Raw genomic sequence first — 27,784 nt, 5'->3', positions numbered from 1 at the left:
CACTGCACTTCAGGACTGACCTTTCCCTTTTATTGCTCGTCATATCTAATCATCCCCTGTAAAATTCAAGGTCAGGAAGATTTACTTCTATGTTTTTTCCTACAAATTTTTAAGTTTCAACTTTTACATTTAGGTCTTTGACCTATTTTGAGTTAACTTTTGCACATGTCATGTAGGTTCAGAAATGGTTTCAAGCAGAAAAATAAAGACCAACCTATTGTTATGCTTAGAAAAATGAGAAAGGTGGCCAGTGTGTGGCTGTGGTCAGAAAGGCAGGGAAGTCAGAGTATCACTCTCCATAGGTTGCATGGAGAAATGAGGAGGGTTTCTGGCCTTTTTAACCAGAGACACGAATTCAGGGACCATCCTTCTGTGCTTTTCAGCTGGAGAAACAAAGCAACAGGAAGGGCTAGTAGGTGACATAGAAGTGAGGAGTTGGGACCACACTAATAAACTAGTTAGCTAGTTTATTAATTCATTTATTTCTTTTTAAATTTTATTTAATTTTATGTATTCATCATTTTCATTTGATCAGAGAGATGAGAGAGAGAGAGAGAGAGAAAGCAATCTAGGACTTAAACTGTGGTCAGCCATGTGGGAGTGTCCAGCGCCTTAACCACTACACCACCTGCTGGTCCCAACTCATTTATTTCTTTCATGAGTAAGAAAGTCAGAGAGATACTGTACTCAACAGGGTCTTGATGCTGAGATCCACCCCCAGCCACAGCCAGCCCCGGATCATGGGTATGCCCAGTGTATTCAAGGTCTCAGGATGCGAACCTGGAACCTTCTCATGTGGGTCAACCTCACAGAGTGTTGCCTTTTACTGCTGCACCAGAATGTTTTTCCAGGGCGGTGTTTCTGTAGGATAAATGGGAAGGCAGGGAGGCTCCTTCATAGTTCCTGCCAGATTCTGGCGTTGGACTTTTCAGAGAGGGAAGATCAAGGGCTCAAAGAAACATTGAGCCCATTCTCAGCCTTCACTGGCAATTCGTCTCCCAAATCCATGCGCTGAGTGTATTTTCTCAAAATGACATGATGTACATACATGCCAAGATGATGGTAGTGTCTTCCTAGAATAAAACTAATCCCCTGGCTTTAATTTTGGGTACCAGTCCTCATCTGGCGATCTTAGCTCCAGGACTCTGCCTGTCGGGAGACTGAGCCCAGGGGCACCTCTAGATAATGTTTGGGAATTCCCTGTCCCAGGGTGGAGGAAGTTCTGCCTGAGCCTCCAGAGTGTGGGTGTTACCAAGTGTCTGGCCACACTTCCTTCTGGTTTTGAGAGGGCAGCTAGTGCCATCCCACTTGAGGTGGCCTGGAGCACTCTTGAATATCATTGTGCACACTTGCTCCCCACCATCCCAGCTCTTGGAGAACCCATGTGCCCAACCTACCCCCAGCACCTAGGACAGCTCCCCTCTGGGTGCTGTTCCCCCTACAGGCACCTGCAGGCACAAGTGGGGAACCAGGTAGCTCCTCTTCTTTCCCACCCTTGACTCAGCTTCCTCAGACTCATACCAGGCTGTGCAGGTGTGCAGAGTGCCACGAAAAGGTAGGGCGATCTAAAGGGGGCAGAGTGGGACAGAAAAGCCAGGATCATGCCTTCAGAGCCTGAGCAGTACAATCTTGGCCTTGTCTGCCTGGCTTTGAGGAGCAACTGGTCTTCAGCACCTCTCAGTGTGAGTATGCCCACTTCAGGGCTGGCTGTTCCTATCCATGGCTTTCAGGGAAAGAAGGGGGCTTCTCCTCTGGACCTGCCTAGTTGGCTAGGATTGCAGTGACAAATGTCACACATTGAGTAGTCTAAGAAATAGAAACTCTTGTCTCATGGTTTTGAAGTATGGAATTCAAGATCAAGGTGCCAGCAAGGTTGGTCCCTTCTGAGGCCTCTCCCGGGCTTGTGGAAGTTTATCTTCTCCCCCTGTCCTCACATGGTCTTCCCTCTGTGCCTGTCTGTGTTCTGACTGCCTCTTCTTACAAAGGCCCCTGCCACATTGGATTAGGCCAACCCATGTGACCTCGTTTAACCTTAATCACCTCTTCAAAGACTCCATCTCCAATACAGTTACATTCTAAGGTTCTAGGGCCTAGGGCTTCAACACATGAATAGGGGGCACCCATGGTGCAGCCCATCACACTGTGCCTCTCCCGTTCCTGCAGGTTCAGTCTTCAGGCTGGAAGGTCCTTGGGTCCTAGTGGAACTTTCAAGGCCCCAGAGGCAGAAGATCAGGGGATTGGAGTAGGGGCCAGGGAACTGAAGGTTGAGAGTTTAGATGGTAGAAGCAACTTGGTGCTGGGTAGATAGTGGGCGTGCGCCTGGGTGGCAGGGCGAAAGGCAGGGCTTCAGAGGGCTGTTGTATGGAGGCCTCTCTTCTGCACGGGTGGGTGATGATGGCTGAGCTGGGACAACAGTTGGGCCCTGCTGTCCCCACAGGCTTCCTGGAAAAGAACAGAGATGTGCTGAGCACAGATATTCTCACCCTGGTTCACTCCTCGAAAAACAAGTTCCTGCAGGAAATATTCAATTTAGAGTCAACAGAGACCAAGCTGGGCCATGGGACCATCCGCCAGGCAAAGGAAGGAAGACAGCTCTTTAAGGTGGGCTCCTCAGTGCCCTCCCAGGCCTCCTGGGTCTCACCCTCAAGGGCTACAGACCAAACAGATGTGCACAGGGAAGACCATTTTACTCACGTCCGAGTCCCTGACACACAACTGAGTGCTTATGCACAGTAGGTGGTTGGGAAGCCTGTGATGGATGGATGAATGTTAAAATGAACAAATGAGCGAATGAATGCACCATCCTGCCTGTGGGACCTTGGGGGCAGCCCTCACTACACAGCAGGTCAGCTGTGCCCGAGGCCATGGCTCTCCATTGCCCTGTCTTCCTTTGGCCCACAGTCAGCAGACTCTGCCAAGCGGCCCTCCACCTTCCCCAGCCAGTTCAAGCAGTCCCTGGAGCAGCTGATGAAAATCCTGACCAACTGCCAGCCATACTTTATCCGCTGCATCAAGCCCAACGAGTACAAGAAGCCACTGGTGAGGAGGGGAGGTGGAGTCAGGGATGGAGGGACAGGAGTCTGATGGCATCCAGGGTTTGGTCACCAACTACCCCCACTTTGCAGATGAGGACCCTGAGGTGAAGTGGTCAGTCAAGGTGACCTGCAGGGCTCTAGAATCTCTGTCATTCGGCTGCTGTGTGTGCTTGGCCAGGGTCTTTGCTTCTCTGAGCCCTAGTTTTCTCTTTGGAAAGAGATGCAGTCCCACTTGCAGAGGTGCCGGGAGGGTTGGGCAAGACGTTTGCGGCGCATGTGCCATGTGTAAGTGGCAGCAGCCAGTGCTAGGACTTTAGAAGCAGATACCACTCCTCTGCCCAGGCTCTCGGTGTATGCAGTGATGGTGGGGAGCCTCCTGCCCATGTGGGAGTCCCATCCAGGGACTAAAACAGTGACTCCCTGAGCTGGGAGATGCCATCTGAAAGGACAGTAACTGGCTGAAAACGCTCTTATGGATGAGCGAAATAATATTACAGGAAATGAAGCGCCTTTTTGAAAAGTATAAAATGACAGGAAATCGGGGCTATCCCATGAAATCCAGGACAAGACTTGCTTATAGGCAGGGCAGGAAAACCGAAAAGCTCTTCTGGTTTCTGGGCTGTGGGAGAAGCAGCCGTGCTCCCAGAGGCGTTCGGCCTCACCCATGGGAGCCGCAGGACGGTGGATCTTAGGATGGTGCTCAGCTTCGTGGGTGCCTCTGGCTGGGACATCTCTCAGCGGTGGCAGCTGCCCTCCCCACTGTGTGGTACACAAGGGAAGCCCAGGCAGATTTGGGGTTTAAACCCTGCCTCGGCCACCAGGAAGGTGCAGGGCCACCTCAGGCACCTCATCTTTAAATTGGAGCAATTATCTCCCCCACTTAGGGCTGTTATAAAGATTGAATGAGAAATGCTGGGTTGGGGAAATAGTAACTACAAGACTTCAAGACTTTTATGGAAAAAATGAAATTAAAGTAGAAGTTTATTCTGGCACGAAAATGTTGGGAGTCCATGCCTAGCTTTTTCATAATACGTATTTCCCATGAGCTTTCTGAAGACCTGTGTTAGCGACTAATTCCCGATACAACCTAACTACTGTCAGGTGAGGACTCCGCACGCGGCTGGCTCTGTGACCTTCAGTGTCCCCTGCTGGTGGGCTTACCTGATTAGAGGGGGCTTCCCTTGTCCCCCCAGAGACTCCTGGCCCTAGAGAGCCAGAGAGGTAGAGTCTTGGGGCGATTGCTGAAGCCTGACACCAGAGGGAAAAGCATCACAACAAATTCTCCCCTGCCGCTCGCACCTGGCTGGGAGGGAGAGACTCAGTTGACTTGAGTGTCTTTTGCCCTAAGTAGGAGATTCGCGTCTTCACTCCAGTAGGTGTGGGAGGCACTGTGGCCCTGGAACTGTTCATCGGGCAGCCCCCACCTGAGGGCAGCAGGGGGCTTAAAAACGTGTAACACAGGGTGTGCGTGGTACCTTATCTCAAGAACGGAGGAAGCTGTGTTCTTGCGGGCAGTTTCTACGTCATCTACCTTTATCTCCCGGACTTCGACTTTCAGCTATTTGACTACTGTCTTCAGGATGTCGTTTTAATTAAACCAAGCATCTATTTTGATCCTCCTGTCTTTCAGGGAGCCTAATAGGTCCCTGAGCCTGCTGACCTCTAAGCATGAGCTCCTGGGCACCACTGATGGTGAGGTGGTCAGGGAAGGTGGGGACTCCCCCTGCGTCAGTGCCTTCTTCTCCCACCTCCAGCTCTTCGACCGGGAGCTGTGCCTCCGGCAGTTGCGCTACTCTGGCATGATGGAGACCGTGCACATCCGCAAGTCGGGCTTCCCCATCCGATACACATTCGAGGAGTTCTCACAGAGGTTCCGCGTGGTGCTGCCCAGCGCCGAGCGCATGCAGGTGCGTGTGCCATGGTGGGCGCTGCAGCCTGCCTCCTCCCCTGCTCTGCATCCTCATCTCTACCTCTGGGCGCCTCCAGCACCCTAGTTCCAATGGAGGGTTCTCCTACTGTGCTCCTGATGGCCAACCCCCTCCCTGGACGCCAGCCTGGAACTAACCTCGAAACCAGCTCCTGTCCTTCCTCCCTCTCCTCCTCTATCAGTCCCTCGGTGCTGGGGAGCAATGGAGGGTTGGTTCTCCTGGGTCTGGGTGGTGCCAGTGCTGCATGTGTTGGATCTAGATGATTACAGCTTCACAGCAGAAGCTTCTGTCCCACGTGGCAGAACACAGGAAGTAGAAGTGTGGCTCAAAGCTACTGGGGGCAGGAAGTCCTTCCTATCCTTCCTGGAATCCTCAGCCACCTTGCAGTTGAGGCTGGTCTGGAGCCGAGTATCCACCAGCTGGGTTGGGAGTCCTGGACCTGTAAAGCCCTGAGGCCTGGTGTCAGTCCTGGGCTTGGAATGCTCACCTTACCCAACCTCTTGATCTGAGGTGTACATGGCTCCTGTCCCCAGGGGGGCAGTCCCTGATGGTGGATCCTCTGTGGGGAGGAGGAAGACCCAGGTCCCCAGGAAATCCTCGGGGAGGTCCCGTCTGCCTCCTGCTCGCTCTGAGCTATACGGTTTCTCCTTGCCAGTTGCGAGACAAGTTCCGCCAGATGACCCAGCGCATCGCTGAGGTGTGGTTGGGGACAGACAAAGACTGGAAAATGGGAAAGACCAAAATCTTCCTGAAGGTGAGACCACGAGGAGCCAGCTGGTCATCAGCGCCCTGGGATATAGGCTGGTCAGGGGCATCTGCTCATTCAGCCCAGCCCCGGCTACTGGTGCCTGCTCCGCGTGTGGCCCCTGATCCGAGAGCCCCCGCATTGTACAAAGTCACGCTAGGGGATAAGCATGGCAGTGGCAGGGGGTGCGGGGACAAGGGAGGGGTGGCTCAGCGGCAGGAGGACAAGAGGGTTCTCGGAGAGAAGGTGTGAGGATAAGAAGGTGCCTCCAAACCACTGCCCATAGCACAAAGGAGCAGGGGCGGGCTCCCAGTGCTCCAAGAGTAGGCCTGCAGCATGGAGGAGCACAATCTGCAGCAGGGTTCACGTCCCTCTGCGGGAGCCTCAGCTCCCCAGAGCCCTGGGAAAGCAGCATGTCTGTGAAAATCCCCTACGAAGCGACTCGGCCTGCGGAGACTTGTGCAAGTGTCACCACCACCTGCCTCTCTCACAGCCTTTGGGGAGGCGAAGGTCACACAGAGGCAGCTTCTGGCCCCCCAGAATTGCCAGTCAGGTCAAAAACCCATCAGGGAGAGGCCCTCCCTGTGTCCCAGTCTCGTAAGCCTTGCTGGGTGACAAGGTGAGAAAGGAGAGGAAGAGGTAAGAGCCAGCAGGACCCCGGGGACAAGGGAGGGCTGGCTCAGCGGCAGAAGTCCAGGAGGCTTCTCGGAGAGAAGGTGTGAGGATAAGAAGGTGCCTCCAAACCACTGCCCATAGCACAAAGGAGCAGGGGCGGGCTCCCAGTGCTCCAAGAGTAGGCCTGCAGCATGGAGGAGCACAATCTGCAGCAGGGTTCACGTCCCTCTGCGGGAGCCTCAGCTCCCCAGAGCCCTGGGAAAGCAGCATGTCTGTGAAAATCCCCTACGAAGCGACTCGGCCTGCGGAGACTTGTGCAAGTGTCACCACCACCTGCCTCTCTCACAGCCTTTGGGGAGGCGAAGGTCACACAGAGGCAGCTTCTGGCCCCCCAGAATTGCCAGTCAGGTCAAAAACCCATCAGGGAGAGGCCCTCCCTGTGTCCCAGTCTCGTAAGCCTTGCTGGGTGACAAGGTGAGAAAGGAGAGGAAGAGGTAAGAGCCAGCAGGACCCCTGCCAGCCTGCCTATGCAGCCACCCTCCCCACAGCCCCATGCTCGACTCCCCTAGAGACTGCTACTGCCCGCATTTCCCCAGATGGGTCTCCCAGCCCCAGCCCTCCAGTCGGTCCATCTGTCCGTGTATTAGCAGGCCGGCACAGGGCCTCTGGGGCTGAGGAAAGAAGAAACAGAATGGCTTCCACTTTGGTTGGGGAAGAGTGGCTGGCAAAGAGCACTGCCCAGGAGGGTGGGCCAGACAAGGACCACAGGAGCATAGAGGGGAGGCCAGTGAGGACAGATGGTTGAGGAGCAGAGAGGAGGACCCCCTCTCCATTTCTCTCCATCCCTCCTGCTCCTGGAGGCCACAGCCAGCATCTGGTCTATCTTTGGGTCCCTGTGCCCACCCAGGCACAGGAAGAAGCTCAGTGTTTCATGAGGCAAGACTGAGAGAGGCAGGAAGGCTCAGGAGACTCCAGCTGTCCTGCCACTGGCCAAGGGCTCTCTGCTCTGTATACTACAAAGGCAGTCCCTGCCTTCCTGGGGCTAAGATGGCAGCCTGGACCTCTCCTCCCATCCCAGACACAGGGGCCTGGGGGCACTGCGATGGGCCAGGAAAGCCACTCCCAGGGACGAGCCCAGTGCCTCTTCTCACTACATGAATCCTATTCACAGACTGAGAGAAACATTCTGTATTGAAACAAGCACGGGTCTTTACACAGTCCCATGAATTTGGAGAAATAAAACACAACTTCCAGGAATTTTGTGTCTCCCCCGCTTGGATTCCCCAGAGCAGAAATGAAGGTTGTCAGATGGAGTTAGCAAGAGCTAAAATGGGAAGTGTTTGGATCAGAGTGGGAGGTGTGACTGCGGCTCTCACCTCTGAGCCACCTCAGGCTCAGTTTGAAGGCCCCTTCTGTAACTTGCCCTCTTGGTAGGAGTCTGAGAAACATTGACTTCTAGAGACAGAGCCCTGGCCCAGGCAGGGGTGCTGGGGTTGGATGGGACAGCTACACAATAGCATCTCTCTGTTCCCAGGACCACCAGGACACTCTGCTGGAGATTCAGAGGAGCCAGGCTCTGGAGGCGGCGGCAGTCAATATCCAGAGAGTCCTACGGGGCTACAAGTACAGGTATGGCCAGCCCCAGGCCCCGCCCACCCACACACAGTGTCTCCCAGGCAGGCCTGTAGCCTGCAAACCAGGGTCACATGTTCCTGCTGGTCCTTTCTTGGGAGTAACAGGCACAAGATCTCCCAAGACTTCCAGATCAAGGACAGGCAGCTTATATGGGCCAGGGAATGCCAATGCATTCTCGTAATGTTTATAAATAACAAAAACCTGGGCCAGCCCCATGGCCTAGTGGTTAAGGAAGCTGGATCACACATGCCTGGCTAACAGTTCAAATCCTGCCCCAGCTCTGACCCAGTGACTGGAAAATCCTCAAATCTTGACAGGATGGAGAAATGGAGAAGGGATTGTGGTTGTGACCATGCCCCACGGTGGGGGTGAGGTGCGTGTGTGTATGTGTGTGTGATTTCTCCCTCTCTCCTGTTCTCACTCTCTCTCTCTCTCTCTGGTGAGCACACATCCTCTGGGTGGGGAAAACACTCCATAAGCAAGAGCTGTGAGCCAAAGGAAGTGAAGTTCTGCTCTCAGCCACATGATGATCGTCTTGGAGCGAGCACGGGTTTGATTATGAGGTTTTAGGAGGGGAAGAGTCGCCAGCTTTGCCCCAGTTCTCTGGTCATAAGGCACCACTTGCTTTTTAGTCAGGTTCAGCAAATCTGCAGTGGTCCTGCCTCACACCACCCTCCTTCTCCAGGGGCTTTGCAGGCCTTGCATCTAGCACGCTTCTGTGAGCTCTCCCATCTGCTCCTCACCAACCTCAGGGAAGCCTGGAAACCTAGAGAAATGTGAGACAGCAGTTGGCTGGCAAGCAGAGGACGTGGGCCCCAGAGAGCCAGGGCAGGGGCAGGGAGCTGTTGCCCAGGCCAGGTAGGCAAGTCTTCCACCAGGAAGCCAGAGGCCAGTGGGGAGGATCAGATGCTGAGGAGGCTGATCTCAGGAACACGAGTAGCTGCAGCCTGAGCAGTGATACCCCAGGCATGTTTTTCACATGGTCAGAGGCAAGGTAGGCTGGCTACCCTGCCGCGGATGCATTGTCCACTTCTATATAACAGGCAGGGAGAAAAACTCTAAAAGAAATTCCCTCACGCCTCCAACTGTCATGACAACCATGTCTCTGGACCTTGCCAAATATGCCCTGGAGATCCACTGCCTCTCGTTAGAAGCCACACGTATAAACATTGAAAATGGGAGAGAGCATCTTCATTTGTAGGTGATTCCGCTGTTTACTTGGCTGCCTGTTAGGTCCTGGATAGCTAAACCTGAGTGTGTGTGTGTGTGTGTGTGTGTGTGTGTGTGTGTGTACATGCTCCAGACCCATTAGCAATGATTCTGGCTTAACTGGACTGGATAGGACTCAAGCATCAATCAATATTGAGTTCTTCAGATGATTTTATATGGTTTGGATTGACTTTTCTATATTTAAAAAAGTGGCTGAAAAATTATAAGTGAGGAGAAAAACTCAGTTAAGGAATATATGCACGAAGTTTGCTTGGGGTGTTTCCACCTTGCCAGAGCCCAACTTTCAGATTCTCTCCTTGGGGGCCTGGTAAGGAATAAAAAGTTGTTGGAAGTGGATTTTATCCCTTCATAGATCTTTGTTGGAAGGGAACGAGAAAGATTACTTTTAAAACTAGACTCTCCTCATTCATAAATTTTGGTTGTTGACAGTAGATTTTATTTCCCTAACCTACCTATGTATATTTTGGTCTATAAAGGCTTTGAAAAAAGTACATGGGGGTTCTTCAAAAAGTTCATGGGAAAATGCATATTATGAAGAAACTATGCATGGATCTTGACATTTTTTGCACCAAAATAGTATTAAAATAGTATATTAATAATATGAGAATTCCATTTTTCCACAAACTTGTTGAAGCCTCCTTATGTTGTTTGCATTCATTTCCCTCATATCCTTCTTTCTTTCAAAATTGGTTTCTCCTGAAAGGCTTTAAAATGTCTGGATTGTAGGGGCCAGCAGGTGATGTGGTGGTTAGGGTATTGGTCTCCCACGTGCCCGACCATGGTTTGAGTCTTAGACCTTGTAGCTGGCTTTCTCACTTTCCCTCTTCTCTCTCTATCCCCATCTCTCTCTGGTCAAATTTTTTAAAATGATAATAAAATTAAATAAACCATTCTTTAAAAAAAAAAAAAAAAAAAGGTGTGGGTTGTTATAGCCTCTTCCTTGCACTTCCTTTTCTAGGAAAGAGTTCCTGAGGCAGAGGCGAGGGGCTGTGACACTCCAGGCCCACTGGAGAGGCTACTGCACCAGGAAGAATTTCAAGCTGGTAAGATAGCTTGCTTGCACGGCTGGGCCCATGACAGCAGCTGGCAACTATTCAATAATTTTTTTTCAATTTAAATGTATTTCTCTGAAAAAGAGCTCAGGCAGGAACAATTGACTCTTATATAGATTTTAAATGATTAGACATCAAAACCTCTCACACACACTCTCTTTTTTTTTTTTTTTGAGAGGTTTTTCGCTATAGGACGCGTGCACTCGCCAGATAGACAGAGAGAGACAGAGAGACAGAAAGCGAGAAATCATCCCCCAGGGGGGATGGCCACGCCGCAATCCCTTCTCTTCCATTCTCCTCTTGGGATCTTGGGCATGCACGCATACGCGCCCAGCGTGAGTCCCAGTCCCACTGGATCTGGGATGCGAACCGCGGTCGACTACATGGGAGTCCAGCGACATAGCCATTACGCTAACCGCTGTCCCCACACACACACTCTCTTCTTAGCATAGTCTCGGGTGCCATGGTCTACAGGCTTCAGAGTGTTTTACTGCAGAATTCTGGGCATCTCCAAACCTAGACCAAGGTGGCCCTCTCTGAAATGGCTATCTTTTCCCAATCCACAGGCAACAAAAGAAGTAAATGACTGATTATTCCCTTATTCAAGCACTCTTCTCTAATTTCTTAACCACAGACACTTGGTAATGAATACTTGCTCAACAAATGTACTGAAGCCACCATGGCCCCACCCAGTGGGCCTCACTTGACCGCTTGCCTTCATCATGGATGAGACTGTGGTTGTGACATAGTGTTCACACCAACCAAACTGGTCACAGGCCTGTCTGCATTCCCAGCTCATGAAAGGCACAGTGGTAGCTGACATATGGGAATGTCGCTTGGAGCCTGTTGCTTTGCTTAGGATTTAATTTCATTTAAATTACACCAATCTAGAAGTCGAGGAACTGAGGCTTAGAGGGATTAAATACTTTTCTCAAGAGCACACAGTTAGTAAGCAAGAGAGCTGGAATTTGGGTGTGAGTCTCTGTGATTTCTAAGCCCATGAGCCGACCCATTGGGTTGGTCTTTGCGAAGCCAACAAGGTTCCTGTCAGAGGCTCAGGACCAATATAGCCCAGGGGATGTCTGTGGCAGGGAAGTGAGTGTACATTTCTTTTTTTTTCCCCCACAATTTTAATTAAAAAATAATGACAGTTTGGGGGCTAGCAGGTGGTTAGGGCGCTGGACACTCTCACATGCTGACCATGGTTCAAGTCCCAGACCTGGTGGCTTGCTTTCTCACTCCCCTCCACCCGCCGCCTCTCTCTGGTCGAATTAAAATAAATGAACAAATAAATAAAATTAAATAAAATAATTTTTTTAAAAAAGAATATAATGGCAGATGATACTTCACATTTATTTAATATAAAATTATCTGCTGCAAGGAGTTTGAAGGGAAATTTCATAATCTATATCATTACAAATATAAAGAATAATGATTCAATTTTTTAGTGCTTAATAGGGAGAAATCATGATTAAGAAGGTCAATACGAAATCATTTGATTACAGCAGCAATATCTAACATTTGAAATGCATCCATGTTCTTCTGTATAATCATATTAGAGTCAAGTATATTAATTTTCACATCTGATATAACTGCTATTGCAAAGGAGAAAGACTATTGTCTTATTTTCCAAGAGATATGCACAGAGCAATGTTCTTTTCTCCAGGGAACTTGTGCAAACCAATATAAGATCTAAATTCTCACATAATAGATAAAACAGGAGAAGCCTCTTCATATTTGTTTTTTGAAGTCTGGAATGCTGGCATGTTCCAGTTAGGCAGTTAGTTCTTCACTCCTGTAATCTGGTTCAGAGGTGCTGCTGACTACGCGTCTAGAACAGCAGACATGAATTTTTTTAGGCCTCTTCTTTTCCACTGGTGTTTTTCTCTTTATCTGTCTGATCAGGTCATAAAATACCTCATTAACGCTGATCTTTGATTTTGCAGAGGAGTCTAAAAAGGCACAGTTACGCACTGTCTTGCTCAAGTCTGGTGCTGTTCTTTGCCAACTACTTGCTCATCTTCCAGGTCACATTTCTTGCCAACCAAAATCACTGGAACATCTTCTGTGCCCTTAACTCATAAAATGTGTTCTCTCAGGTCCTATAAGTCACTAAACGTGGACTGCGCTGTAATGTAACACACTAGCGCAAACCCTTGGCCATTCTTCATATACAAATCCCTCACTGCCGTAAGTTGTTCTGTCCCTGTTGTATCCAGGATTTTGAGTGCACACTGTTGGCAATCTACTTCAGCTTGCTTTCTGAAGGAATCTTCTATGATTGGGTCATATTTTTCAACAAAAGTTCCCTGAACAAACGCAACTGTCAGAGCAGTTGTCCCCACGGCTCCTGAACCAAGGAACTCTAGCTTGTACTCATGCATGGTGGGGACTGTTTAAATACTGACAAGCTACTCAGTGCATTGAAGGTGCTGTGAGACACACACTTTTTCTTTTTTGGAGAGGTTTTTGTTATAGGGCGCGTGTGCTCGCCGGAAAGACAGAGAGAGACAGAGACACAGAAAGCAAAAAATTACCGCCCAGGAGGGATGGCCATGCCACAGTCCCTTCTTCTCCATTCTCTCGGGATCTTGGGCATGCATGCATACACGTCCAGAGTGAGTTTAAGCCACTGGGTCCAGGACTCAAACTGCGGTAGACTACATGGGAGTTCAGCGACATAGCCATTACGCCAACTGCTGGTCCCAAGACATGCACTCTTATACACAGGGTAACCACCCTCTGATCCAGTTATCCCACTTCTGGGAATCTCTCCCCCTAGGTCCTCCACCTCCACCTTGGCTACCCCCCTCCCAGCTATGGCCCCTGCTCCAGCTCTGCGAGGCGACTGCAGCAGTGGTGGCCTCAGGAGCCGGTGGAGCCACCTCCCGAGTGTACATTTCTTATGTCTCTGTTTACTTTTCTTTGTTTTTAAAATTGTACTTTAACATTTTTTCATTTCTTATGGAAGAGAGAGAGAGGCATCCCCAGCAGGGTCTCCATGCCACGCACACATGCGCGCTCGGGGAGTCTCAGGTGTGAACCCAGGACCTTTCCCATGTAGGTCCAGCTGTGTGGCCACAGCACCCCCACCCTTTTATGCTTTAAAGATCCCTGAGGGGTTGGTTTATGGGGAACCTCCTCATAGGCAGGATAGCCTCTGACAAGATGGCTGAAGCTGGCTGGCAGGTGTGTAAAACAAGGCCTCTGCCATCCAATTGCCCATGTGAAATCCAAACGGAATTTCTCTGTGGCCACTGAGAGGCTGCTTTAATGCTTATGCTATTTAACAAACACTTAGCACTTGTTTGCATGTCGGCTCTGCTCCAAGTACTTACAAGTATTAACACTTAATATGCTTGTGCTCATATGTGTGGACGATCTTAGCACCAGCCCTTTGCCAAACAGCAGACACCTGTGAAACTAACCAGTGACCTCTCTGCTCCCTTTAGAAGGCCTTCTTGCTCATGAGTCCCCTCTCTCTCACCTCCACAGATCCTCATGGGCTTTGAGCGCCTGCAGGCCATTGCCCGGAGCCACCTGCTGCTGAGGCAGTACCAGGCCATGCGGCAAAGGATGGTCCAGCTGCAGGCCCTCTGCAGGGGCTACCTGGTGCGCCAACAAGTCCAGGCCAAGAAGAGGGCGGTGGTGGTCATCCAGGCACATGCCAGGGGCATGGCTGCCCGGCGGAGAGTCCAGCAGCAGAAAGGCAATGTAGGTGGTTACCAGGTTTCAGACAAGGGGGACTGGCTGGGTCCAGGTGGGCCATGGCAGGCAGGAGTGAGCAGCACTGTAGAGTTCTCACTAGAGGCCCCTTTGGAAGGTCCACACTCTCAAACCAAGACGTTAACTTCTGTTCCAATCACCGAAGGAGGTAGCAGGAATATAGGAGGCAAATTGAGAGGTGCCACCTGAACTGAAATTTGGATTCTACAAGAGACATCCTTTCCTGTCCCTGTCCAAAGGCAGCACTGCCACACCCGTCACACCACCTTAGAAGCCTTGGTCACCACCCAGGAGCTTACAGACATGGCAAGAGAGACCTCAGAGCATCAGGGTAGCCTGTACCTGAAACCCGTAAATCGAGCTCATTGGCCCCCCCACTCCAACTCTTAGTCTTCGGGATAATTTCTCAAGGATGGTCCATCCCCTGGAAGGGTCAGGAAGCCTGGGGCATGAGAGGAAAGCAAAGGTTGCTGGGCTTTGTACGACGGCTGGGGGGTGGGGCAGAGAAATGCCAAGGGGGAGCCGTTGGGTGTCTGAGAAGCTGGGAGGACAGGGAGCAGGGGTAGCATACTCCTGCATTTGAAACCTCACCTTGTAGGGTCCCACCTTTTCCATAGGGTACCTGAGGCTCAACCTTATCCCTTCGCACCTAGCTCATGTGGAAGGTATGATAAGGCAAACGGGTTAGGGTGACATTTACCTCTGCTCCATAGATGAAAATTGGGTCCCCTGGTAAACTACTAGAACAATGAGCAAGGCAAGTGAGGGACTGGACCCTCAGACATGTCTGCAGCCTGCCCTGCACCCACATGACCAGCCTAGCTGTGAGCAGGCTGACCTGCCCGTTAGTTAATATAGGCCCTAGGGGCCTCTCCCGTGTACTCTGTGCCTTTTGAAAGAAGGACCAGGCAGGCCTGAGTGATGGCTTTGCATCTGGATGCCAGAATCACTGGAGTTTCAGGTGGTACCTCAGGGACTGTGTGGGGTAGTGACAGTCGCTGGACTGTCGCTCGCTGGGCTTCTGATTATCACAGGGAAAGGAAAAACCCTGGCTGATTGATCTCCAGTTTTCTTAACTGTTAAAATCTATTATTTTAGAGCAAAATATATTATTGGGTTGTCAGAAAAGTCATGACATATTTTTACTATACAAAATGCATCATGACTTTTCTGTCACTTCAGTAATTTGGACACACGAGGTCAGGATAAAGCTTGTTTGGCTTCTAGGAGGTGCTCACTCTGTAGGGTAGGCAGAGATGGGCCCTGAGCCCCTCTGGATCTGTGGGTAACCTCCCTTCATGGGCTGTGCACAGGGACCACTGATCGTCCCAGCCGAAGAGCCGAAGAGCCAGAGTGCCCTCCCCGCCAAGAAGCGCATGTCCATCTACGACACCGTAACTGACACGGAGATGGTGGAGGAAGTGTTTGGCTTCCTGCCTTCCATGATTGGGGGGCAGGAGGGCCAGGCTCCAGCACGCTTCGAGGTAAGCCAAGCCTGCCTTCAAGGTCAGCCCGGGTAGGCGATGGGAGGGCCCCTATCTAGTTCCTGATCTCCTCAATCTTGGGGATCCTTGAGAAGCCAAAACTTGGCTGGAGGAGCTGGGGAGCTAGGGAGCTGCTGGAGTGGGAGGCCAAGTGCGTTCTGTAGACCTAAGTGTCATGCAAAGAAGAGAGGCCTGGGCGTGAGTTCCTGTGGTTACGCCCTTTCTAGTCAAGCATCATTCTCACCTGCAAGACTTCCCTGTACCTTCAGTACGCCGACACTGCTGTGCCTCACACAGTCTCCCAGATGTATAAGGTCTTCCCACCCCCACACCCTGGACGCTGCTGTTCTGCACAGGGTGCCTGAGGGAGCTGAAGTGGAGGGCTGTGAATGCACAGGAGGAAGTAGTGTCTGAGGCTGGAGGTGGCAGGGGAGGGCTAGATTGATGGCCCCAAAGGTCTGTTCTTCTGCAGACCAAGGCGCCCTCCTTCTGCAGTGCCCATTGGGCTCTGCTCCCCTCCTGCCCTTTCGCCCTGAGCAGTAGGGGCACTGGCACCTCCTCCTCATAGGAGCACTGCCTCCCACCCTGAGGGGAGTGTAGTAAGCCTGCGTCTGCAGACTGGGGGCTCCAGGTGACACTACCAGATAGCTGGACGTTCTCGGCAAGGCCAACCCAGTACGTGGCAGCCCCCAGGCCTGCTGAGTGGTGAGTTGGGGAGTCTCCACCACAGGGGGGTGGGCAGATGCTTTTGTACCGGTTCCAACACGTAACCAGACAGACCCTTGCTGGCTCCATGCCCCAGTGGAGTTTGCCACACAGGGTGACCACCTGCTAGGTAGGTTGTTGTCTGAGAGGGCTGCTGGTCTATGTCCTCTCTCACTGTCCTCCCCACTTCCCCCAGGATCTGGAAGTCCAGACCCACAACTTGCCTGAGGTTGACCTGGACTCGGTCCCCATGGTGGAGGAGCCAGAGGAGGACGTAGATGGCCTGGCTGAATACACCTTCCCCAAGTTTGCTACGACTTATTTCCAGAAAGCAGCCAGCTACACGCATATCCGGCAGCTTCTCCGATACCCACTGCTCTACCACGAGAACGATGATGACTGCTCGGTACCCAATGGTTTTCTGGTTTCCAGTGGCTCAGGCCACCCCCCTGTGCCTGGAGTTTGAGCCATGGTTCAGAGGAAACAAGGAATGGGGTAGTGTTGCTGAGGGCCCCAGGGCTGGGAGCCAGGTTTCAGCCAGGCCCTCTGTCTCATTTCTCAGGCAGCCCTGGCCGTGTGGAGGATCATCCTCAGGTTCATGGGTGATCTTCCAGAGCCTGTGCTCTACGCCAAGAACAGCCTGCATGGCGGCTCGGTGATGCGGCAGATCCATGACACGCTGGGCAGGGTGAGCGGTGCCCAGTTTCCACAGCACGGTAGAGCTGCACAGGTGAGTGGGGTGAGGGTGATAGGAGGGGAGGAGAGGCACCTTCCAGGTGCCCACCAGGGCCCCAGGATGCTAGGTGGGAAAGGGGAGGCCAGACCTGGAGTTCTCTCACTAGCATCACCTTCTGAACCCACCCTCAAGCCAGGACACTAAGAGGTTTTCAGTCTTCTATTGCATTCCGAAACTCATGAATCAGGTTGTACCCAGGACTTTTTGACAGTCCCCTTCCTTTTTCTTTATGTCTTCAGTTTTTATTTATGTGTTCTGAGACAGAGGGAGAGAAAGAGAGAAAACCCTCAACAAGGTCCTGATGCCATGATACACCCCCAGCCTCAGCCAGTCCCAGGTCATGGGCAAGCAAGTGTCCAGCATACTCAGGGCCATACTCCAGCCACAAACCAGCAACCTTCTGTGTGGGTCTGCCTCAGAGGTTGCATTTTACCACTGCACCACCATTCAGCCCCCCTCACCCAGGACATCTTAAATTATACAGTTATTAATGGAGAGCTCCACATATTGGGTTTAACTTGAACCAGATTCAAATTCATATGACAATAATAATATCAGATGTTATTACCGGCTGACAGGCTGCTGTGTGCCAGTTGCATCTCTATCCCATCCCCAGGTGGGCCAGTCCTACATTTAACGTTTACTCACAGCTACCGAAATGGAGAAGTGACGTGATTTGCTCTCTCATCATAGTGAACACGTGTGTGGGATCTGGGCTTTGGGTCCATTCTGCTGAATTCAAAGACCAAATTCTTGACCCTACCCTGCCCCTGATGGGAAGTTAAATCACATGCTTTTCTTTTAAAAAAAAAAAATTCATTTATTTATTCATTCATTCATTCATTCATTTTAATTTGACCAGAGAGAGAGAGAGAGAGAGGAAAATGAGAAAGCAAGTCACCAGGTCCAGTACTTGAACCGTGGTCAGCCATAACCACCACACCACCTGCTGCTCCCTGCTTTTCTTTTTTTTTAAAGGAGAGATTTTTTACTATAGGATGTGCACGCTCACCAGAGAAATAAGAGACATAAAATGAGAAATCACTTCCCTGGGGGATGGCTACGCCGCAATCCCTTCTTGGGATCTTGGGCGCACATGCACACGTGCCCAGTGTGAGTTGTAAGCCGTCGGGTCCAGGACTCAAACCACAGTCGACTATGTGGGAGTCCAGTGACATAATCATTACATCATCTGCTGGTCCCAATCATATGATTTCTAATAAAAAATCTTTGCTAAGGCCCAATTTCATTCCATTATTTTAGTAGAACTAACCAAGAACAAAAGAATTACACAGCAGTGAGCATTGGGGCCCACCAGTGCAGGGGCCCAGGACTGCCCTGTATGCCAGGTGACCATGCCTGACGCCAGGTGAGGCTCAGCTCAGATGCCGTTAAGGTCCTGTGTGCAGGTGTCTACATATGAATCTAAGGGAGTCCAGCCTTGCTCACAATGCCAACCCCATCCAGAAACTACACGGAAGTTGCCCAGGCTGAAGCCCTGATTCCCTGATCTCTAAAGGGAGAGAGATCAGGGCCCTACCAGAATGTATTGTGTATCTGTTGCTGATAGGTTACTCTAAAACTTAGCAGCTTGAAACCACACACCTCATCTCACACAGTTTCTGAGAGTCAAGAGAGGCTTAGCTGGTTAGTTCTGATTCAAGGTTTCTCATGAGGTTGTCATCAGGCTGTCAACAGGGGCTGGAGAGTACTCTCCCATAAAGGCTCACTTCGTATGGATGTTGGCAGGAGGCCTCAGTTCCTGGCCTCGTGGCCCCTCCACAGGGCAGCCTGAGTATCCTCACAGCATGGCTTTCCCCAGAATGTATGATCCAAGAAGCAAGCAGGAAAGAAGATGCAATGTCAGTCCTGGAAGTCTCATGTCTTTGGGAGGGGCCGTATGAGGCAGCAATGTCAGAAGTGGGATCACTGGCGACCACACGGGAAAGGCAGTCCAGTCACTTGGACCTCTGGAGGGGGACACAGTGGGAGCAGGACAGGCTTTCCAGAGACCAGAACTCAGGTTTCTTCCCTTCAGGTTTGCTAAGTACTCACTCTGGGCCCCCCTCACAGAGCACTGGACCAGGTGAGCCCACCTGCCCTGGCAGAGCTTGCTAGCTCAGATGTGTCACATTCAGTATCTGTGCCAAAAAGTAGCTTGACCACAGCAGAAGCTAGTTCCCTTCCTGCACTCAGGCTGACCCCAACCCAAACCTAGCCCCACACTGAAGTCCAATTTGGGTAGCAAATTCTTCTGATGACACCAACATAGGGAGGTTCAGGCTTTGCCTAAGAAGATAACAGACCCACTGGCTCTGTAAATGGGTCACAAAGTGTCTAGGTGAGAGGGACATGGCTCTGTCCCAGGTGGCTGTAGGTCAACACATTGAAGTACTGCCCTGACTCTCCTTCCCTTGGGAATTGTCTCCCTCCACAGAGGCCCAGTCCCAGGGACAGAGGCACTAAGGCCATCTCTTCCATGAAGCTGAAACGGTCCTCTCGGATCACAGGCCAGGTGAGTATGGGGCAATGGGGCCTCAGTCTGTTCTCAGTCTGCTGCAGGACTGCTCCATCGTTCCAGTCTATTGTTTTCTGCCCCGAGAGCTGATTTGCTTCCTGACAAACAGAGGAATCAAAGCTGTCCTGATAACTGTCTTTGGGTCTGAAGGTGGCCAGCCAGCTGAATATCGGAGAGGAGGCATTTGAGCCCGATGGCCCCATCTCAGAGCGACCCATGTCCAACCTGGAGAAAGTACACTTCATTGTGGGCTATGCCATCCTACGGCCCAGCCTCAGGTCAGTCTGCATTCACCCACCCCATTCACACCATCAGGTCCTCTAGCTGACTCTCGGTCAACAGCCGCAGCCTCCTCCTCTGTCCCTTGTAAGAAATGGGAATGGGCTACGGACCTATCTACTCTCTAGAATTTCATTTTATTTTGGAGATTGCATGATGGCTGGATAGTAAATCCTACAAGAATGTGTCTCAGGCCAGCCAGTGGCATGGTGGGTAAGATGGCTGAATCCAGGGGGACCAGCAGTTAGCGTAATGGCTATGTCGCTGCACTCCCACGTAGTCGACCGCGGTTCGTGTCCCGGACCCGGTGGCTCAAAACTCACGCCGGGCGCGTGTGCGTGCGTGCCCAAGATCCCGAGAGGAGAATGGAGGAGAAGGGATTGCGGCGTGACCATCCCCCCTGGGGGGTGATTTCTCGCTTTCTGTCTCCATGTCTCTCTCTGTCTGTCTGGCAAGCGCACGCGCCCTACAGTGAAAATCTCTCCAAAAAAAAAAAAAGATGGCTGAATCCACATAGCCAGTTGTACAGTTCAAGTCCAGGACTCAGCAGCCTAAAAAAAAACACCGGATGTGTGTGCATGCATGCTCAAAATTCCGAGCGGAGAATGAGGGAGAAGGGATTGAGGCCTGGCCATTTCCCCCGAGGGGTGACTTGTCACTTTCTCTCTCTCCCTCTCTCTCTCTCATGAGCATATGCACTCTGTAACAAAATTTTTCAAAAATTACCAGTGCAACACTGTGTATTACAGATACGTGGGGCCCTGGGTGCCAGTGGGAGCCTTTCTAAGATGTGGCATGAATCCCGGTCTAGTGGAGGGTATGCAGAACAAGAGGAGATCAAGAGGGGCGGTGTGTGAACCTGTGAGGAGAGGCTGAGGGGTTCTCCCAGGAATCCCTGCTTGCCTCTCTGCAGTGGAGGGGCGGCTGGGTTCAGGGGAGGGCTAGGACCTCAAGTCGGAGGCAGTGATAACTGTTGGAAATAACTGCACGGAAAGGGGCAGGTCAGGGTGTGTAAGGGGCTGGCGACTGGGGCAGGGCTGCAGCTGGAGGACCCTGGGCACTTGACTGCTGGAAGGCCAGGGCAGAGAAGGCAGAGGGCTGCAATATCGAGCAAGGGGGAGCAGGGCAGGTGACTGGGGGAGCAAGAACCCCAGGGGGCCAGGTGACTGGCAGGGAATCCCGAGGGCCGGAGCGGGTGGCGCAGGCTCCTGGGAACACTCGGAGACAGCACAATTCTAAGATAAGAGAAGGCTGGGGAGGCCCACGTGCTGGAGGAGCACGCCGCAACAGGCCCCATCCAGAGTACAGAAGGACTGTGCCCAGGTGCCCCTGCCTCCCCTCCTCAGCCAGCCCCCAGTATGACCTCCCGGTGGTCTGTGTCTTTCAGGGACGAGATTTATTGCCAGATCTGTAAGCAGCTCTCCGAGAACTACAGAAGGAGCAGCCTGGCCCGGGGCTGGATCCTGCTCAGCTTGTGCCTGGGCTGCTTCCCGCCCTCCGAGCGACTCATGAAGGTGGGGAGGTCAGGGGTGAGGGGTTAGGGAGCAGGTCTTGGCCAGAGCATTGGTAGGCCTGGACTGTGGAGCAGGTCCAGAATTCCCAGTCCATGGCACGGGCCTCCTGCACCTGCAGGCCAGGTGGGCAGAGTGCCTGTGCTTCTCTGGGTCTCGGTTTCCACAAATGTCAAAGAAGCCACTGCACCCGGCTCCTTCCAGACCCTGTGCAGGATCTTCAGGGCCATTGCACTTGGGCTCAGGCACAGGTACGGCCCTGTAAGATTAAACGAACAAGGTGGCAGATGAAATGTGCCTTGAAGAGACAGGTGTCACAGGAGTATCTGGCTGGACATAGGCTGTGGCTTCTTGCCTGGAGACAGGTTGGCAGGTCCTTCCATGTGTCAGAGGCTCAAACTTTGCTGCTTGAACAGACCTTCTGGCTCTGATTATAAAGTAACACGTGGAAATATAGAAAGTCTAAAACGAAAGTAAGACATTTGCATGCCTAGAGGAGACTCTGTTAATAGTTTCTTCTGGCCTCTTGTGGTGGTAGAACTACCGTAGAGGACAGCAGGGACCATGGTCACCTGGGCACGTGGGCCACTCCTGACATCAATAAACCTTTCCAGGCTGTGTCGCCCCAGTGCAGGAAGAAACAAAGTCTCCTGGGAGGCAGATTGCCACACGTTCTGCCAGGCTTGTCTTAGACGTAGGCTCCCTTGCACTTTTCATGTATCTCTGTAACTTTTCTCATAGCACAAACTCCCCGAATACCAGCATTAGTGACTAGTTGTGCCAGAGGGTACGGAACTTACTGATGGACATTTAGAATCCATCTTCCAATCTCTCGTCATCGGAGATACCATTGTGATCAAAAAATGTGTATTTGCCTTTAGAAGTTTCAATGATTAGGTCAAAGAGCATGCTCCTGGGAAATCGACATGCTATTTAAAACACACTGCTGAACTGCTCCTCAGAAATGGACCCACTTAGGATTTAAATCAGTATATGCGTGAGACCACCCACCTCAACGGACCTTTATAAACTGAGTGCTCAGCCTCGGTTCTGAGCGTTTTCCTCCCCCTCTTTCCTGTCCACCAGTATCTGCTAAATTTCATAAATCAAGGACCAGCAGGCTATGGACCCTTTTGTGCGGAGCGCCTGAGACGCACCTATGCCAACGGGGTGCGCACAGAGCCCCCCACCTGGCTGGAGCTGCAGGTAGGGCCGGCTGGGGTGGGAGATGGCAGCGTGGGTGGTGCAGGCCTAGTGGCTCCTTCAATTCAGCCCGTGGCAGCCTTCTCCTAGGATGGGACTTCTGTCCTCTGTTCCCTTCTATCCCCTCTGAGACCTTCTGTGCCAGTGGCCCCTGTGACTCCCCAGTGGGGCTCAGTCTCCCTTGGCATGGCCCAAGCTTCAAGGTGCCCACCCACCTCTAAATCCATGTCCCTTTAGGATCCTACAAGCTAATGGGGAAATAAGTCTACCAGTCATTAGCATTACGGTGCAAAAGACTACTAGTTGCTTCAAGCATCCTCTCCCAAGGCACTAGTACTTTGGAAAGAAGACAGTGATTAAGCACTATGCGTCGGGAGCCAGATCCCACTGTGGTTCAAACCTCAGCCCCAGCAGCTTGAAAAACAGCACATGTGCATACCTCAGATTCTGATGGGATGAAGAAAGAGAAGAGAAGGAATTGTAGCATGACCACAGCCCATTGTGGGGCACTTTCTCTTCTCTCCTCTCCCTCTGACAAGTGCACATGTCCTCTTGCAATTAAAAAACAAGAACAAAAAGGCAATAGTCATGTCAAGGTTGTTCTTGGTGGCATTGCTTTTGGGAGCAGGTATTACCTCCACCTGTTTTGGTGGCTGTGTCACCTGCAAGTCCTCACAGTGCCCTTGAGAAGGGTCATTCAGAATAGCCGGGGTTGGAGGCGAGTTTGCATCTCCTACCAGCAGCTCTGGCTCCAGCCCAAGCTAGGAAGGCTCACTCCTGTGACCTCGTGGTGCCCTCGATGGGTGTGCTTACCTCTGGCTGCACTCCTTTCCTGTCCTCGCTCTGCCACCCATGTACACAGGAGCGCCCTCCCATGGACCCTGGGATTGCAGGTGGACTTGGAGCAGAGGGGAAAGGTCACACAGTGCTGTGCATGCAGGAACAGTAGCTTTCAAGGATCCAAAATTATTCCCAAATACTGGACTTAGAGATTCCCTGAGGCTTTTACAAAATTATTATTTATTATTCCATGAGAGAGAGAGGGAGGCACCCCCATGGGTCATACCACGCTTCACCCTCAGCCTCAGCTTCCCTGGATCATGGGCAGGCCCCACCTGCACAGGCAGGTCTCAGGACATCAGCTGGGGACACTTCCGTGTGGGCCCAGCGTCACAGAGTGTGGCATTACCACTATGCCACTGCACCCCCACACGCTGCCCGAGCTCTTGATCTTCTGAGTCAGCGCCACATAACCTCATCAGGCTCGGGGTTCTCTTCTAAAAGTGAGACTATCGCGGCCCGCAGGCTACGCCCCATGGGGCGGTGGGGACGGAGAAGCACATAGGACACAGCCCACAGCACACACGCGGGCAACACTGCTTTCTCTTGCCCCTCTCCATTTACTCAGCCGCAGAGGCCTGTTGGCCTGAATTTCTATCTGCACTGAGCCCATGGCCCACCCTGGGGCTCCAGAAGTTTCTGTCTTCTAAAACCCATGGGAATAGGTCAGCTGGGCAGTGGCTTGGTGAGAGGAGGGACATGGGGTGGGTGATGGGCCGACCTCCAGCTACAGATTCCAGGAGCCCCAAGGCAGGCAGCCAAGCCCAGGGGCCTCCAGCCAGAGAGGCCTGAGTCTTCCTCTGTCCCCAGGCTGTCAAGTCCAAGAAGCACATCCCAATCCAAATCATCCTGGTGACTGGGGAGAGCTTGACCCTCTCGGTGGACTCGGCCTCCACGTCGCGGGAGATCTGCCTGCACATCGCTCAAAAGCGGGGCCTCAGTGACCACTTGGGATTCTCCCTCCAGGTTGCCGTGTACGACAAGGTACTGACCAGCTGTCTCATCCATTGCCTGCCTGCCTCACGTCAACAGCCTGGCCACAGCCCATCCTCCCAGCCACCAGGCATATACAGAGCTCACATGCATGCAAGCACACACACACACACACACACACACGCACACACACACACACACACACACACACACACACCAGAAATGCCTCACACTAGGCAGCCGGTCTTCCGCCCTCATGCTCACATCCTCAGCCCCAGACTGTGACACATGCACCCCTTGTCACTCCCCTGCCACGATCACTCCATGCACAGACACCAGGTGCTCACACTAGACCTGCACCAACCTCCCTCACACCCAGAGACAACCTGATGCCCTTGCAGCAGACACAGCCCTGCCTGAGTCTCCATCACACCCCCACAAGCCACAGCCTCAGACTCAGACCTGCTCGCATCTCTGGGTGTCATCCGCCCGCTTTGGAGGGACAGGAAGGGAGGAGTGCTTGGGAGTGACGGGCCGGCCAGATCCAGGTAGAGAGGCCCTTCCTTGGGCATCCCAGGGGTCTCAGGGGCATCCACCCAGCCCATGCTGGGCTCTGAGGCACCCAGTTGCACCCAGTTCCCTCCTCTGATATGGGCACAGAGAGTGGAATCTCCATGGGTATGGCACGCAGCCACTGACCCCTGCTGCCCTGGTCTGGCCCCAGTTCTGGTCCCTGGGCAGCGGGCGTGACCACGTGATGGACGCCGTCGCCCAGTGTGAGCAGCTGGCCAAGGAGAGGGGCGAGAGTCAGCGCCAGGCGCCCTGGCGCCTCTACTTCCGGAAGGAGTTTTTCACGCCCTGGCATGACTCTGGGGAGGACCCCGTCAGCACCGAGCTCATCTACCGCCAAGTCCTCCATGGCGTCTGGTCTGGCGAGTACAGCTTCGAGAAGGTGAGGCCTGAGCAAGAACCACATTCCAGGGCCAGCCTGGGCTGTGACCTTCCAGGGATGCCCCACAGAGGAGAAAATGGAGAACGTGAGGGGCAGGAAAGGCAGGAGGCAGAGAGCAGAGGAACGGGAGGCAGGGAAAGCGAGAGCAGGGTCCTGGGCCCTCTTTGGGCATGCCACTGTCCCGTGCAAGCCTAGCCTCCATTCTGTCCACCTTTAGATCGTAGCTTTGCCTACGCCCCTGGGGTCCATGGAACCGGCAGCAGACTGGCAGCCTTCCCAGCCAGCCCCAGGCCCTCACTATGGTGGGTGTTTATGGGGCAAGGCCTAGTAGTCAAGATTGTGGCCTTGGAGCCCTGGTGCTTGAGTTCCAGTCCCACCTCTGCTTCTCCCTGGTGGTCAGACCTTAGAAAACTCGGTCACCTCTCTGAGCTTTGGGTCCTCACCTGCAATGCAGAGAATACCAAGAGCTCTTTTATGAGGATTGAAGGCAATAGGGCACGTGAAGTCCTGGGAACAGCATGTGCAAACCTCCCTGTACCGTCAGGAACCAAGGCAGCAGTAGCAGTCCTGGAGAATGCCTGGAGGGGGCTTGGGAAGGGAGAGAGAAGGAAAAGGAGCTCTGTGAGGCTCTAGTCTCCCAAGAAAATGGGCAGCTTGAATCCCTGCCACGCTGGTGCCTTACACAGGATCCTGCCCGGCTGAGCCCTTGCAGAAGCCCTGCAGGGGGCCACTGGTCTCCCTGGACAAGTGACGGCTGGAGCTAAGACAGCATGAGGGCCTGGCCCACCCACACCCTGCTCAGAGAAGCAGCACTGGGTTCTCCCCAGGAACTCAGAGGAGCACTTCTGTCCTCAGACAGAGGCCCCCAGGGCGCAGGCCAAGGCTGCTCAAATTCCCAGTCTGCCCACAGGAGTGCAGCCCGCACTGGGGCGGTCAGGGCTTGAGGTGGCTCTGTCGGGGAAGGGACAAGTGCTGCCTCGCAGAGGTGGCAGCTCACGTACCCAGGTTCTGCCTGAGCTGCCGGTCAGCTCTACTGTGCTAGGACAAGATCCGGGCCATGGCGGGGGCGGTCATCTCTCGTCTCCCTGGGCTGTGTGCCCCCGGGCTGTGCAGGAGGAAGAGCTGGTGGAGCTGCTGGCCCAGCACTGCTACGTACAGCTCGGCGCCTCCGTGGGGAGCAAGGCCGTCCAGGAGCTGCTGCCCAGCTGCGTCCCCACTAAGCTGTACAGGACCAAGCCCCCCGAGAAGTGGACTAGCCTCGTCACTGCGGCCCACATCAAGGTCAGCCTGCGTGCAGCCTGGGCACTCACCCTGACTTCCCGGGGTGGTGGGAGCCTGAGGTGTGCAGAGATGGACTCTGCCCCACAAGCCCACCCACTGGGAACAGGAAGTTAAACTTGACAGTTAAGCACAGCCCTGTGTCTTCAGGTTCCAACTCTCACCCAGTTCAATGCCATCTCCCCGTTTCCTTCCAAGTTGGCCTCTTGGTTGGATCCCATACCCGTCTGACCTCTGGCCTCTTGGCGTGAGAGGGCATCCACAGCTGCTGAGTGCTGACCAGGCCATTGCCTCAGCGTCAGTCCCACCCTCGGGGGCCCCTCCTGGACCCCGTCCCTCAGCATCCCCTCGCCGGGCACACGGGAACTCCTGTGTCGCAGTGTGCAGGCACGGACTGTGTGCTGCCGAATCAGCCTGCAGATCCAGTGCATCAGTTCACATTCCCAAAGCCAATATACGAATGTCACCCAGGTGCTTTTTAAAGTAGGAACGAGAGAAATAACATTTTATTCAACGAACAGTGAGAAGAGAGTTCCGCTGGGTGTTACAGCCGGTTACGGACACGGTGCAGTGGACGGGGAAAGGAGAGGGTCACGGGAGAGTGGAGAGAAAGGGCCCAGCAGCCACGGCCCAGCAGAGGTGCTACCCCCACAGTGCTGGAAGCCGTATGTGGCCACAGTTGAGACCCTGGGTGGGCGTATGTTCGCGTGTGCACGCACGTGGGTGCCCGCGGTCCTGACGAGACCCTGCATAGGGGGCTTCTGTGTACCCTCTCCCTGCCCCATGTGCACACACATGCACACCATGTGCTTTCATCGTACAGAAGAAAAGGAGGAAGGGAACTTGGGGAAAGGGAGGGGAAGGGAGAGAGGAAGGTCCCTAAGAGAGGCTCCTAAATACGCACCAGAGAAGACAGAGCGGGACAAGGACACAGACACTCACGGCAAGATGGCCCTCCTGCACAGAGCGAGGCACAGACCTACTAGGAACATGGGCTTGAGCGTGCAGCGCAGACGTGGGTGGCCCTCACACACCCCTGTGAGCAGCAGCCTCAGCGGGAAGCCCTGGCACCCTGCCGCGAGTGAGGGAGGCCTCCCTCCCCCAGAGCGTATAATAGGGCCATGCCAGCGTCCGGTCCCCAGCTTTCCAGAGAACCCCTGACCAGGCACTGGCCTCACTGTAGGTTGAGGCTTCATGGGATGACCCTAGAAATAACCCCTCTGAGCACTGAGGGGCCAGCCTGGGTGGGCAGGGAGACAGAGGTGAAGCCTGGCGTCTCCTCACAGGCCCCGTACACCCAGACACGAGCCACACCGCTGGCCGTGCAGGAACAGGTGGTGGACGCCGCCCGCCTGCAGTGGCCGCGGCTCTTGCTTCGC

General features: G+C 53.1%; 1 protein-coding gene and 1 pseudogene across 1 annotated transcript in view; one reads left to right on the top strand and one right to left on the bottom strand.

The window, feature by feature from the left end:
• The window catches only part of MYO7B (myosin VIIB), a 79,179-nt gene that overhangs the window by 39,242 nt on the left and 12,153 nt on the right, over positions 1-27,784 (top strand). The window contains exons 15-32 of the mRNA XM_006153691.3: positions 2,438-2,601; positions 2,902-3,039; positions 4,790-4,942; positions 5,619-5,717; positions 7,858-7,952; positions 10,147-10,231; positions 13,736-13,954; positions 15,280-15,450; positions 16,352-16,561; positions 16,718-16,885; positions 19,329-19,406; positions 19,560-19,687; positions 21,076-21,202; positions 22,286-22,405; positions 24,053-24,226; positions 24,900-25,127; positions 26,241-26,408; positions 27,692-27,767. Of these exons, the coding sequence (XP_006153753.1) occupies positions 2,438-2,601; positions 2,902-3,039; positions 4,790-4,942; positions 5,619-5,717; positions 7,858-7,952; positions 10,147-10,231; positions 13,736-13,954; positions 15,280-15,450; positions 16,352-16,561; positions 16,718-16,885; positions 19,329-19,406; positions 19,560-19,687; positions 21,076-21,202; positions 22,286-22,405; positions 24,053-24,226; positions 24,900-25,127; positions 26,241-26,408; positions 27,692-27,767 (2,601 nt within the window). The remainder of the gene's footprint in view (positions 1-2,437; positions 2,602-2,901; positions 3,040-4,789; positions 4,943-5,618; positions 5,718-7,857; positions 7,953-10,146; positions 10,232-13,735; positions 13,955-15,279; positions 15,451-16,351; positions 16,562-16,717; positions 16,886-19,328; positions 19,407-19,559; positions 19,688-21,075; positions 21,203-22,285; positions 22,406-24,052; positions 24,227-24,899; positions 25,128-26,240; positions 26,409-27,691; positions 27,768-27,784) is intronic.
• Positions 12,014-12,624, bottom strand: LOC102493972 (ras-related protein Rap-1A pseudogene; annotated as a pseudogene).

This window comes from Tupaia chinensis, unplaced genomic scaffold (assembly GCF_000334495.1).
Source record: "Tupaia chinensis unplaced genomic scaffold, TupChi_1.0 Scaffold000386_1, whole genome shotgun sequence".
Lineage (NCBI taxonomy): Eukaryota > Metazoa > Chordata > Mammalia > Scandentia > Tupaiidae > Tupaia > Tupaia belangeri.
This window is presented reverse-complemented; position numbering and strand designations above follow the sequence as displayed.